Source organism: Bufo bufo, chromosome 8 (genome assembly GCF_905171765.1).
Source record: "Bufo bufo chromosome 8, aBufBuf1.1, whole genome shotgun sequence".
Lineage (NCBI taxonomy): Eukaryota > Metazoa > Chordata > Amphibia > Anura > Bufonidae > Bufo > Bufo bufo.
In genome coordinates this window covers 183,811,719-183,825,700 of record NC_053396.1, presented here as the reverse complement: position 1 = coordinate 183,825,700, position 13,982 = coordinate 183,811,719, and the positions used below count along the sequence as shown (strand labels likewise).

Genomic DNA, 13,982 nt, shown 5'->3' with positions numbered 1-13,982 from the left:
CTCATCAGCGACTCTAGACTTAAGTTATTGCTGATTGAGCTGGTACTGCTTCTGTCCCCCTAAACCTGTCCCGCCACAGCCATGGCAGTGGAACGTAAGCGCAGAGGGCTCCCCTGGTCAGACCTGCGTGAGGATGGGCGATGGCGCACATAGGCAGCTGCCAACTGACTACATAGAATGTCTTAATAGTAGTTCAGTTTGTTCTCCCTCTCAGCGGGTGTGAAATAGGCCCCCATTTTCAACCGGTAGCGGGGGTCTAACATGGTGGAGAGCCAGTAGTCATCCCTCTCTCGAATGGTGATAATTCAGCTGTCACTACGCAAGTGAGCATGCATCGGGCCATTTGCGCAAGTGACTCGGAGGGACTCCCTGCCTCCATCTACACTGCGTACTGCCACGGTGTGTCTGGGTCATCTGCCTCGTCTTTCTCCTCTCCTGTCACCTGTGTAAAAAAAACAGCCATTTCTCTACGCATTACTTGTGCTCCAATGTCCTCCTCCTAAAGTTCAGCCCTCACAGGGCTCATGTGGCCGTGAGATGTATTTGCCACGTCTCCTGTCCCCTGGACAGCCAGATTTAACAGCATCTGTTCCAGGACATGAATCAGTGAAATGACGTTCATCCCTTAGTCCTGGCGACTGACAAATACAGTGGCCTCCTCAAAGGGATCGAGAAAATGGCAGGTGCCACTCATGAGCTGCCACTTGCTAACATCGAAGGTACATAGGGGAGTACCTCTGTCCGCCTATATCATCAAGAAATCGTTTATGATCTTTCTCTGTTCATGTAATTGGTCCAACACATGGAGGGTGGAATTCCAACGGGTGAAAACGTTGCATATCAGCCTATGTTGGGGGATGCCATTCTGCCGCTGCAGCTCAAGGAGGGTGCACTTTGCAGTATACGAGTGTCTGAAGTGCATGCAAAGTTTCCTGCCCATTTTCAGGATGTCTTGCAGATGGGGTGAAGACTTCAGGAACCGCTTTACAACCAGATTGAACACGTGCGCCTTGCAGGGCACATGGATCAGCTCTCCTTGATGCAGCACCGACACCATGTTCTTCCCATTGTCGGTCACCATGGTTCCGATTTTGAGTTGTTGAGGAGAAAGCAAGGATTTGATTTCTTGATGAAGGACGCGGAGCAGTTCCTTCATTGTGTGACTCGTTTCGTCCTATATGCTATAGAAAGTCTGGAATAAAGTTAAGATGCTTCTTAATGTCATGCATGCGTTGCACTTTTCCCCCCTGTGGAATAACTTAGGCCTAACCGACTTCTATAAGATAAAGGATTACTACTTTTGGATTTACAGGGGGATTTCGATAGTTGCTCACTTTTTTCGGGAGGGGAAATTAAAACCTCTTCATAAAATCTTTTTAGATGAAGATCTATCACTTTTATGGTGCAGTTTAGGTATGCACAGGTGGTACATGCCGCTTTATCCACTATTAATAAGGATTCACTATGTGTTCAGGAGCAATGGTTTTTAGATTTTTGCTTCTCTGCGTTAGGCACGAATATTAAAATATTGCAAATTTACGCTAGGTTACAAGTAGAGTCAGGTCGACTCACAAAGTTTAAGAGTGAAAGGAAATGGAATAAGGAATTGGGTGGCACGATTAGTGATTGGGCAAGGGTATATAAAAACATCCAAGGAGTTTCGGTGTCAAACCAACACAGGCTGATTCAATTTAGATTGTACATAGTCTATATTACACCCCTACTTTTCTGACTAAAATATATTGAGGTAACGGGAGCGTTTTCTCCTGTAGGAAGTGTGGAAGCGAAGAGGCAGCTTTTCTGCCTCTTCTATGGAGATGCCTCAGTGTCCAGCGATACTGGCAACCCATTTTCAAAATCCTGGGAATTGTGGATAAGTTTAGCCCAGATCCGTCGTTTGAGTTTGTTATTTTTGGATTAGGTACAACTGATATTAAAGGCAAAATACCGTACACCTTATTACAACTATGGATGAAGGGATTGATGATTGCTAAGGTATTGATTATTCAGAAATGGGGATCTGAAAGCACCCTGACTTTCGCCAAATGGAAAAATTACATGAATAGGATAAAGCATTACAAACTTTTTGGCTGTGCGACAGGGACACATGCTGAAAAGGGAGTTGGTCTAGGCGAACTGGGCTGACCCCTATTAACTTGTATCACCGGAAGGTTGCCTTCTGGTTGCTGATGAGGGAGCACTGAGTCTCCCATCGCGGACAGTCGGGATGGGTGATAGGGGACTGGGAGTATAAAACATATATTGTATTTCATTAACGAGATAGAGGAGGGTAGATATAATTTATTTAAGGATGCGATTTGGGACCTATTATATAATATTCCCTAAATGTGTGTGTAACTTCACCTTGGTGTTATGGCTTGCTCGTTTTATCGCCTCTGTATTTTTGTAATTTTGTATTTTTTGTAAAATAAAGATATAAAAAAAACTGTGTGAAACCGCCGTGCCCTGCTGGTAAAGTACTGTGAATTGTCCCTGCAGTGGAGGGTGAGGACACGGTGGAGGATGAGGAGGCAGAGGCGGACATTGTGGCAGGACCAGCGGCATGAGAACGTGGAGGCAGAAGCGGCGTCACCTGGCCAAGTTGTTGGTTTGGCTGGGCAGTAACCACATTTGCCCAGTGGGCAGCAAAGGACATATATTGTCCTTGACCGTATGTATAGCTCCACATGTCAGTGCTGCCTCGCACTTTTGGAAGACACCGACAGGCTCAAGGACTGGCCCACCTTCTATTTTTCATATGTGTGCAGGGCTGGTACTGCCTTTTTGGCAAAGAAATGATGCCTTGGGACTCTCCACCTCAGCTCGGCACAAGCCATCAGTTCTCTGAAAGGTGCAGAGTCCCACAGTTTTCTTAGGCCACTTTATGGTGACGCTGCATGTGTTGATGCAGGGCCACCCAGGCCACGCTTCACCTTCTGCCCGCAAATTCTGCAAATGCCATGTTCACCTCCTCCGGCGGCCTAAAAAAAAAAAATCCACACCGCCGAGTATGGCATTTTCTCCTCAACACTCCTCGCTGACTGCTACCTTTTTTTTTTTTATTTAACTTTCTTTATTATTATTTCAATATTAACAAACAATTTATAACATTAACATAATTTTTCTAACTAAAGCCCCACCCCGCGCCAATACCCTCCCCCTCCCATCCCATGATGTGTCCTACTTCTCCACCAGCCCCCCATAATAAGTCCCTAATAATTCTTTCTATCAATTTAAAAAAATCTATCCCCAATCCAAACTGGAGAATTCTTAAAGACATATAATATCTGGGGGAAGATCACCATCTTAACCAGAGATACCCTATCAGCCCTCGACAGAGATAAACGGAGCCATGTTGTAATTTTGGACCTCAGCTTATTTATCAGTGGAATCAGATTAAGCTAAATAAAGTCTTCCACCCTAGGAGAGATTATAATACCTAAATACTCAAAGGAATCAGAAATTTTCAGAGTGTTCATGGGGCCTCATTAGGGAGTGAAAGGTTTCTAACGATAAGCCTATTATCCAAAGGCATAAGGGTAGTTTTTTCCCAGTTTACATTCAGACCTGAGACCTCTCCAAATTGATGTATCGTTTGAATAATGTTCAGCAGAGTAGATTGTGTCTGTTGAACATAAAATAAAATATTGTCTGCGTAAATGGAGATTCCTAGTACCCCAAACCCCAAAATCTTAGGGTCCTGTCTCACTCTAACAGCCGAGGGCTCAATATAGATATCGAATAAAAGCGGGGACAGTGGATATCCCTGGCGAGTGCCTCTAGTCAAGGAGAAACTTCTTGTAAGATACCCATTTATATTCAATCTTGCGGTAGGGGAGCTATACAGAAGTTTCATCATACCGATAAACGTAGGGCCAAATCCCATCCTATGAAGCACTCTCCACAGGTAACTCCATTCAACTCTATCGAAGGCCTTAGAAGCATCTATAAACAAGATAGATCGTAAATCCACTCCAGACGTCTGTAAATTAGTAAAAAGACAGTGGAAATTAAAATGGGTCCCTTTACTAGGCATAAAACCGGTTTGGTCTGGATGTATAATTGATGTCATAACACTAGTTAACCTCATCGTATTGAGAAGAGAAATTGGTCTATATGACCACAAGTCATTGGGGTCTTTACCCTTCTTTAATACCAATGTAATAATGGCCTGTGTCATTGTTTCTGGAAGAGATCCCTCCTTCATTGAATCAGAGAGAGTTTCCCATAGATGAGGAAGAATAAACTCCCTATATTTACGATAAAACTCATATGGGAATCCATCCATTCCAGGAGAGGAATTGCCTGGGCAAATTTTAATTGCTTCATCTACCTCTTGGAGACATAGGTCCCTCTCCAAGCGTTCTTTTTGAGTAGCTGTGAGAACTGGAAGGGAAATAGAATCCAAATATGAGTCAATCGCCTCCTCCGAGATAACACTCTCTGATTCATATAGATGACAAAAATAATTTATAAATATTTCCATTATTCCCTCCTGATCCTCAACAATGGTCCCATCCAAAGCACGGATACTACGTATCTCTTTTTTGGGGCCCTGGCTAGCTATTACCTAGCTAGCCAGCATCTTCCCAGGACGCCCGGCCTCTGAGAAATATTTTTGTCCCCTAAAAAAAAAATCTCTGTTGCGCTTTATCCAGAAGAAAGTCGGAGAAAGCGCGGCCTGTCCTCTGCATAATTTCTCTAGCTTCCTCTGATTTTAACTTAGTATATCCATCCATCCCAGCCGTGGCTGCTTCCTCTAGTTCTTTCTGCTTCATGGCATAACGTTTACTCAAATGAGCAATTATGCTGATAAAAATCCCTCTCATAACTGCTTTGAATGCATTCCAAACAAGTTGAGGTGAACCACTGCACTGCTACTTTCTGGGCCGGTAGGCTCCTGCAAAGCAGGCGGTCAACCCCGGGCACGTTTGGCTCCTGACCTCTGACTGCTTTCACACTGCTGACTCACAGACATGCTGCTACCCTGCTGGCTCAGCCATTGCCTCACGGGCAAGCTGCCACACTCTTCTTCTGATTATGATGAAGCCTCTTCTTCATCCGGCTTCCAAGTCCGATTGACTACATCATCATCATCCGCTACTGTCTGCACGTCACTGATGTCCCCCTCAAAGTTCTCAGGTCCAGGAGCCTGACCACTTGCAACACCTTCTCCCACGCGACTCTCTTCATCACTAAGTGCCCACCTACCGGAGGGCAGTAGCTGCTGACTGTCCTCTAGTAGCTTGTCCTCGCTGAAAAGTGGAGCCGAGCATACGGCATATAATTATTCTAGCGCTGAGAGAACTGAAAATGACAGAGGAAGATTCAGGACAGGTGGGGGAACAGTGCCTGCTCCCGGGGCATTCCAACTAAGCTTCGTTTCAGAGGAACCCACCGACTCTTGGCTGGAGGGGTCTGATATCACTTGCAACGAAGTCGAAGACCAAGTCAACCATTCAAGCACCCCTGGGTTGCTGGTCAAGACACAACCACTAGATGACACCGGAAGCTCAGGCCTCTCGCTGCGACTCCTGCTGCCAACCCCCCCCCCCCCTTCATCTGCTGCCTGAGACAGAAACATTTTGGACATACTGTATAATAAAATAATTAAATTAAAATTAAAGTAATGCCCCCAAAAAAAGGCTGTAGTACAATGTTACTTCACAGCTGAACAGCAATTAAGACTTTTTTTTTTCTTCTGATAAATGACCTGCCACCCAAAACCAAAAAAATATAAAATAACAATCACAATTCACCACAGAAGGTCAATTAAGACATATTTTTTTTATTTCTACACCCTAGAAAAGGAAATATAACAATCACAATTCACCACAGAACGGCTAATGGGACGCACGTATATTTCCTTTTTATACACCATGTAAATGGCTGTAGTACAATGTTACTTCACTGCTGAACGGCAATTATGTCTTTTTTCCCCCCTATTTCTACACCCCCAAAAAAGAAATATAACAATCACAATAAACCGGAGAAAGGCTAATGGGACATACATATATTTCTTTTTAATACACCACGCTGTAGTACAATGTTACTTCACCGCTAAACGGCAATTAAGACGTATTCTTTTTCCTATTTCTATACCCCCAAAAACACAGCTAATGGCATTGGGACGTATATATACTGTATTTCCTTTTAATACACCACGTAAATGGCTGTAGTACAATGAAACTTCACCGCTGAATGACTTATGACATACTCTCTCTCTCTCTCTCTCTCTATATATATATATATATATATATAATTTTTTTTTTCTATTAATACACCCCCCAAAGAAAAAATAATAATAATGTGAAATCAACGCAGGACGGCTAATAGGACGTGCGTATCTATCCTGTTAATACACCCTGAAAAAATGGCTGTAGTACAATGTAACTTCACCGCTGAATGGCAATTATGACATATATTTTTCCCTTTTTTTCTCCTATTAATACACCCCCCAAAAAAGTAAAACAATGTGAAATCAATGCAGGACGGCTAATATGATGTACGTATCTATCCTATTAATACACCCCGTAAATGGCTGTATCACACAGAACTTGCACCTTAATCCCATTGTTAAAGATAAATGAGAAAAGCAACCATTTAAAATGGGCCATTTCTAACAAGGACTCAAAGCATAGAACTATCATCATCAAGACATATATATCTGATTGGTGGGAGGTCTAAATCTTGGCAGCTGTTTGAAGAGGCCAGATTACTCTGGTGAGCACTGTGGCTTCTTCCTACTCCGGTGACATCACATTCACCTGGACTGCTACACCAAGCACAGCCACTATACAATGTACAATGCTCTGCTTGGTAAGCTTTGAGGAGGCCTGATCGGGGGGGGGGGGGGGGGGGGGGTTGCTGGTTTTCAGACCCCCACCAATTTGATGTTGATGACCTGTTCTGAAGATAAGGTAATAAATATTGTACTCATGCAAAACCCGTTTAATGTAGCTTCCATTTGATGGTGTATCTCATTGACCTCTAAAATTCATTAACCTTATGTTCTGATGTGTGTTGTGTAATGGTACGAAAACATTTCAGGACATAGAGACATGGGAATGTTAGTTATGTTACATCAACCCACAAGAATGTCTAGCATTGTGACTGCTGGCTTCTCTCCCAGTTTAGGTTTCATCATAGAACAAGCAGAATTCTGCTCTAAGCCTTTTATTTGGTGGCCGTCCTCTGACCTATAGCATCACAATAACCGATTCGTGCTTGTATCTGAGCAGTGAGGAATAGATATTCACGAAGCTGTGTTCCTACCATTATTCAGACACGGACACTTCTCAGCTCTCAAACAAATTCTCCCCCGTTCTCAGAGGATAAAATGATCTGCACAATAAAGATTGAGAAAGCTGCAGATTAGAACCGTAACTGGATCCTCCATTATGTAATGCAGAACGCTCTTGGCCCCAACACTGCCCACTGGTCTGCAGGATCTGGTATGAAAATCTGGGATTAAAATGTGTGGTCGCCATGAACTGCTCAACCCTCAACGTTAATGAATTTTCATCTGCCCAATATCTGAACAGAGCTTGGTGAATTGAATTCCAGGAATTGTCATCTTTTATACCAGATGCCCTGTCTTGTGTCAGATGGTCCACTGCATTAAAGGATCTCAGCTAAGCTGTTAGAGGGATTCTGTCAGCCTGATTTTCAATATTGAGCTGTTGATATCATCATATCAGTCTCCTTTATCTAAATAAAAATATATTAGCCCTACCCCCACCTGTCCTTTCATTTTTGATAAATATCACTTTTATTTATATGCTAATTACCTTCATAACGTGCCGAAGGGGCTGTCGCTCTGGCCGTTTGTGCCCAGCCAGGCCCCTTATCTTGGAGCCCAGCGCTGTCCCGCTGTTAATTATTCACTCCTCTCCTCTGCTTTTTTTTTCACAATGCGGCGTAATCTTGCGCTGCTTCACCTCCGCCCGGACTTGTCTATCAATGGCACATGCGCAAGATTACGGCGCACTGCAAATTTTTTTTTTATTAACAGCGGAGCGGCGCTGAGCTCCAAGAAAAGGGGAGCAGCTGGGCACAAACGGCCAGAGGGACAGCCCCTTGGGCACGTTATGAAGGTAATTAGCATATAAATAAAAGTGATTTTTATCAAAAATAAAAGGACAGGTGGTGGTAAGACTAGCATATTTTTATTTAGCTAAAGGAGACTAATATGATGATATGAACAGCTCAGTATCGAAAATCAGGCTGACAGAATCCCTTTAAGGGTGTGTCTGTCCACAAGCTGGTTGACAGTTTCCAATAGAAACTAGCAAAATTGCTCTGAACATTACACAGGCAGCACATTGATTTAATTTTAACCATTTCATTTTCATTTACCCAGTGGTGGTGCTGCAGGTTGCAGCTGATTGCTGGAGGCCTAAGCTGCAAGACAACCTTAGTTAGGGGGCCAAACCTCCAACTAAAGGGTATCCTCCAAATCAGGCAAACATAACAAAAGAGATTTTACCATCATGGTCATTTACGGGATATCAGAAGGATATACCATTACAGTATTTACTGATCAGTGGAGGCGTCACTACTGGGACTGCCTAGTTCAACCGAACAAAAAGTGCCAGTGCCCAGGGGGGCCCCATAGATAAGGGTCACGATGTTTCCAGTAAGGGATCTGAGACAATTTCTTGCCTCATGATGCATGAAAATATACCCTAAGTTTGTGATGGACCACAGATGACTTTCATAATGTGGTCCTGCTATTAGTCATTGTAACTTGAAGAGCACCTGCCGGCAGGATCAATTCTATTAAACCAGGCATTATTTAGAAGGCTTCATTCAGTTGAGTGTTAAAGTCGGTTGCAACGTTCCTGATAAAAAATTTTTATTATTATTTAAGCAAATCAAGGCTTCAGTGGCCTAGCCACCTGGCTCCTCATCATTCCAGTGCTGGCACGCACCTTGGTGCACTGAAGCACACCTTTACATAAAAAAGTTTTTTTTCTCAGTAACACAGCAACCTATTTTTACAAGGCAGGTATCACATTAATCAGCAGGGTTAACCCTAAAGCACAGAGTACCTGGATTAATAGGGTTGACCCTGATGACAGGTGCCCATTAAGGTATAAGGTAACTAATGGGATCAATGACACGAGGCACAGTGAATTGGATGTATTTATCTATTTGTTCTCCAGAAATCCATTGCAACCTTTCCTAGTTAGGTTTCGTTTTTTTTGGTGGTTGAAGGCTTCGGCTACATGACCACTTTGGCCATGGCATACATTGCACAGCCAAACAACCCAATCTGCAGCATCCCAACAAGTTAAGATTAGGTTTCCATAATCCTACAGTTGTCATGACCGGCGTCACACAAAGGGAGGGAAATGGGAAGGCCCTGTGCAAGGGAGAGGGAAAGGTGGTGACCCCTGACTCACCTTGAGGCTGGCACCTGACTGCCCTGATGTCCCTAGACGGGTTCCTCACCCGTACGCTGATCACGTGACAAACCCTGGCTTTCCCTAAGATGAGCCCTACGTAGTGAACAGGGCGGTGGTATCACTAGTCCGCACCACTGACACTAAAGGAAAACACCAAGGAGAGGACAGACAATACAGATAAAACATATAATCCCAGGTGGGTGACACCAGCAGACAACAAAAGCCCAACAGGGATCCGGAGGGTAACGCTCTGGAACAACAACCAGGGATCACAGCTACTCAGCTCCAGTGGGTCAGTATAGAAGTCCAGGCAGGAAGCTCTATATCTGGCAACCAGAGAAGTGGGAGATGGGAATATAAAGAGGTTGGGAGTGCTGGCCAAGAAACAGCTGAGGAGAAGAAGCTACAGATCCCTGAGTGAGCCAAAAAGGGTTGCAAGGCAAACCCAGAAAGCTACCATTAAAAAACAGCACTATCTTTATACATAGAGCGCGCAGCCACCCGCTGCGACTTCCTAAACCCGGGTATAACGGAGTCAGACGTGGCTCTTGACACCCTCGTGACAACAGTAGTCCAAAGCTGCAGGATTGCTTGAGGCTTTCAGGTCGCAGACATGGCAACTTTTAGGTCGCAATGTGATACAGTACCATTCATTTTCATTATCCTGCAGTGTACAGTAGCATCACAATGCTGCAATCTTTTAATGTTTCACAACCAAAGCCTTACAATGCCTTTCTACTTTAAACTGTATTCTCATCTATGTTGGAGGCTTCTTGTAGGAACGTTTGTCACAATTTCTGCCAAAAAATCTAGTCAATATAGCACAGCATGCATGCTGTGCTACTGTGTCCAGTAAAAAGCCTGCTTATGTCTGTCATTTGATGGATCCAGCATTTCCATTTGAGGCCTTACTGTTATAAGTACAACTTTCATTGTGTACAGGGGAAACTCGAAAAATTGGAATATTGTGCAAAGTTCATTTATTTCAATAATCCAACTTAAAAGGTGAAACTAATATATGAGAGAGACTCATTACATGCAAAGCAAGATACCTCAAGCCTTTATTTGTTACTCCAAAATCACAATTTTGAGGTCCCCTTTGCTCAGGGGGTATGGATTAATTAGCTGACTAGAGTGTGACACTTTGAGGCTAGAATATTGAACCTTTTCACAAAATTCTAATTTTAAGCTGCATTAATGAAATTCCTTTTAATTTGCATTACTGAAATAAATGGACTTTTGCACGATATTCAAATTTTTCGAGTTTCACCAGTAAGATTATTTTCCCTTAACTCAGGAATTGCCTTTTCCAATGGGGAGAAGTGGAAGGACCTCAGGCGTTTTGCATTGGTAACCCTGCGAAATTTTGGAATGGGGAAGAGAAGCATAGGGGAGAGAATTCAAGAGGAGGCGCAATTCATGTTGGAAGAGTTCAGGAACACAAAGCGTAAGGGTCAGGGCAACCTGAATTCTTGCATATTCTGCACTAAATTCTCTATACTGATTCTTTTTTTAAAGAAAATTGGGAGATTTTTTATTTTTTTGTAGAAGATGATAATGAAAATGCTTATTAACAAATGACTTGTAAGTTGTCTTAATTAATATTGCTTGCACCTAAATGAGCATTGGTGAATTTGCTCCACAGAAAAGCCTTTTGATCCAACTTTCTTCTTGAGTCGAGCCGTTTCGAATGTCATCTGCTCAATCGTTTTTGGTAATCGGTTTGAGTACGACAACAAGAGGTTCCTGTCACTTCTTCAACACATCCATGACATTTTTCAAATTTTGAGTTCTGGCTGGGGAAAGGTGAGAGGAAATAGCTTTTATTATTATTATTAATTTGAAAGTGCCATAAATTTCATGGTGCTGTACATCAAGACGGGTTACACATAATATAAAAATACAAATACAGTAAACAAGAAAGTATTAACAGACTGGTACAGAAAGTGAGAGGACCCTGCCCGAAAGAGCTTACAATCTACAAGGCAAGGGGGAAGAACAAAACAGTGAAGGTAAAGGCTGTTCATCTGGGTGTGTGGTGGTAGCATGCTTATTGATGGTGGTAGGCTTTCAAGTCACGTTTGAAGGTTTGTAATGGATATTGGTGGAGAGTTGGATGTGCTGGGGTAGTGAGTTCCAGAGTAGGGGAGAGGCACGTGAGAATTCTTGCAGTTGATTATGTGAAGAACAGACAAGAGGAGAACAGAGGAGAAGGTCTTTGAGGATCAGCGATTACATGTGGGGATGTATCTGCAAAGCAGGTGCGCATAAGCATTACACAGCCTGACACTCTCAGCACTGATTGAACAATAAGACTGTGCAGCAACTGTGGCAGGCTAGGATCATTACCTGGTTGGCCATTCATTTGAATGACCAGTATGCAATATTACATTTTCCTTTTTGGGGGGCTTTGTAAAAAAAATACAGTATTTTTTGCCCATAGACAACCAATCACAATACCACAGTACTACAGATGTTGCAACCGGTACCATAAATGCCCCATATCTGGTGATTTTCATAAACCTTTTGAGTTGTCTTACTTTGATCCTAAACAGTTTTATAACATATATCCTGGGATCATGGATTACTTGCCAGGACCTCATCAACGCATTTTCAAAAATTTTAAAAACAGAGCTGGAGAACGTGAGTGACCACGAAAAAACATTTCAGGCTGAATATCCACGTGATTTCATAGACTGTTTCCTTATCAAGATGCAAAAGGTAAGTCAATAAATGAGACAGACAAGAACTAATTAAAAATTAGACATGTTCTTTTTCACTTCTGTCTTTAATAATTGCTTCTACATAAATCTTTTTGTCTGGTACCAGGAGAAAGGAAACCCTACAAGCAACTTCAACAATGATACCCTTGTGATGACAACTATTAACTTGTTCTTTGGAGGAACGGAAACTGTTAGTACTACTTTAAGATATGGGATCCTTATTCTAATGAAATATCCAGATATCACAGGTATGGAGGGGTTTTCTGGATTTTACTTTATAGTGTGCTTGCTATTGTCCTGAAATATAACAATAATAAACTTAGAATTAGGCTTCATTTAAGGTATCCTAATGCACTTATCCAAAACATAGGTTTTCTCATCTAAACTAACAGCAATTAGGTACAGTGTCTTGCAAAATGATTCACCCCCCTTGACTTTTTTCATATTTTGGTGCCTCACAACCTGGTTTTAACATGCATTGTTTGAGGATTTGCATCATTTAATTTACAGAACATGCCCACAACTTTTTATTGTGACGCAAACAACAAATAGGACAAAATAACAGAAAAAGTCAATACTTTGTGGAGCCACCTTTTGTGGCAATCACAGCTCCACAGCTTTGGATAAGTCTCTATTAGCTTGCCATATCTTACCACTGGGATTTTTGCCCATTCCTCCTTGCAAAATTGCTCCAGCTCCTTCAAGTTGGATGGTTTGCTTTTGTGAACAGCAATCCTTAAGTCTGACCACAGATTTTCTATTGGATTGAGATCTGGGCTGTGACTCGGTCATTCCAACACATTTACATGTTTCCCCTTAAAACACTCAAGTGTTGCTTTAGCAGTGTGTTTGGGATCATTGTCCTGCTGGAAGGTGAACCTCCATCCTAGCCTCAAATCATGCACAGAGTGGTACAGGTTTTGCTCAAGAATATCCCTGTATTTAGCACCATCCATCTGTCCCTTAACTCTGACCAGTTTCCCAGTCACGGCTGCTGAAAAACATCCCCACAGCCTTATGCTGCCACCACCATGTTTCACCGTGGGGATGGTGTTCTTTGGGTGATGTGATGTGTTGGGTTTGCGCCAGACATGGCGTTTTCTTTGATGGCTGAAAAGTTCAATTTTAGTCTCATCAGACCAGAGCACCTTCCTCCATACATTTTGGGAGTCTCCCACATGCCTTTTCGCAAACTCACAACGTGCCTTTTTGTTTCTAGATGAAAGTAATGGCTTTCTTCTGGCCACTCTGCCATAAAGCCCAACTCTATAGAGCGTACGGCTTATTGTCGTCCTATGTACAGATACTCCAGTCTCTGCTGTGGAACTCTGCAGCTCCTCTAGGGTTACCTTAGGTTTCTGTGCTGCCTCTCGGATTAATGCCCTCCTTGCCCGGTCCGTGAGTTTTGGTGGGCGGCCGTCTCTTGGCAGGTTTGCTGTTGTACCATGTTCTTTCCATTTGGTTATGATATATTTGATGGTGCTCCTGAGTGTCATCAAAGATTTGGATATTTTTTTATAACCTAACCCTGACTTGTACTTCTCAACAACATTTTAGGTCACTAGACCAGCAGTCAGGCCGAGTCAGGCTGAAACTTGTGGCCATCTGATTGAGATCAAATTTTGGTGGAGGTCCACATCAATCTCTCCCAGGGCCATTTTTTGTTTTGATGGCATCTTGTGCAGGACTCCTGCATCCAGTATTTTGACTCTGTCTCAGTGGTTCTGATTTTGCTTATATTTGTCTCTTCTGGTTTGCCTGGGCTAGTTTGTTCCATTAATTCTTAGTGTGGTCGTCGATCTGTCACTAAGCTCTCCTTCCTTATAGTTTCCTGTAGTGATGATCGAGC

The 13,982-nt window shown here is 42.8% G+C and overlaps 1 protein-coding gene across 1 annotated transcript in view; it reads left to right on the top strand.

Moving 5' to 3' along the window:
- The window catches only part of LOC121009624 (cytochrome P450 2F3-like), an 83,118-nt gene that overhangs the window by 21,620 nt on the left and 47,516 nt on the right, over positions 1 to 13,982 (top strand). Inside the window, 5 exon segments of the mRNA XM_040442860.1 lie at positions 10,708 to 10,857; positions 11,056 to 11,216; positions 11,966 to 12,036; positions 12,038 to 12,131; positions 12,240 to 12,381. Of these exon segments, the coding sequence (XP_040298794.1) occupies positions 10,708 to 10,857; positions 11,056 to 11,216; positions 11,966 to 12,036; positions 12,038 to 12,131; positions 12,240 to 12,381 (618 nt within the window).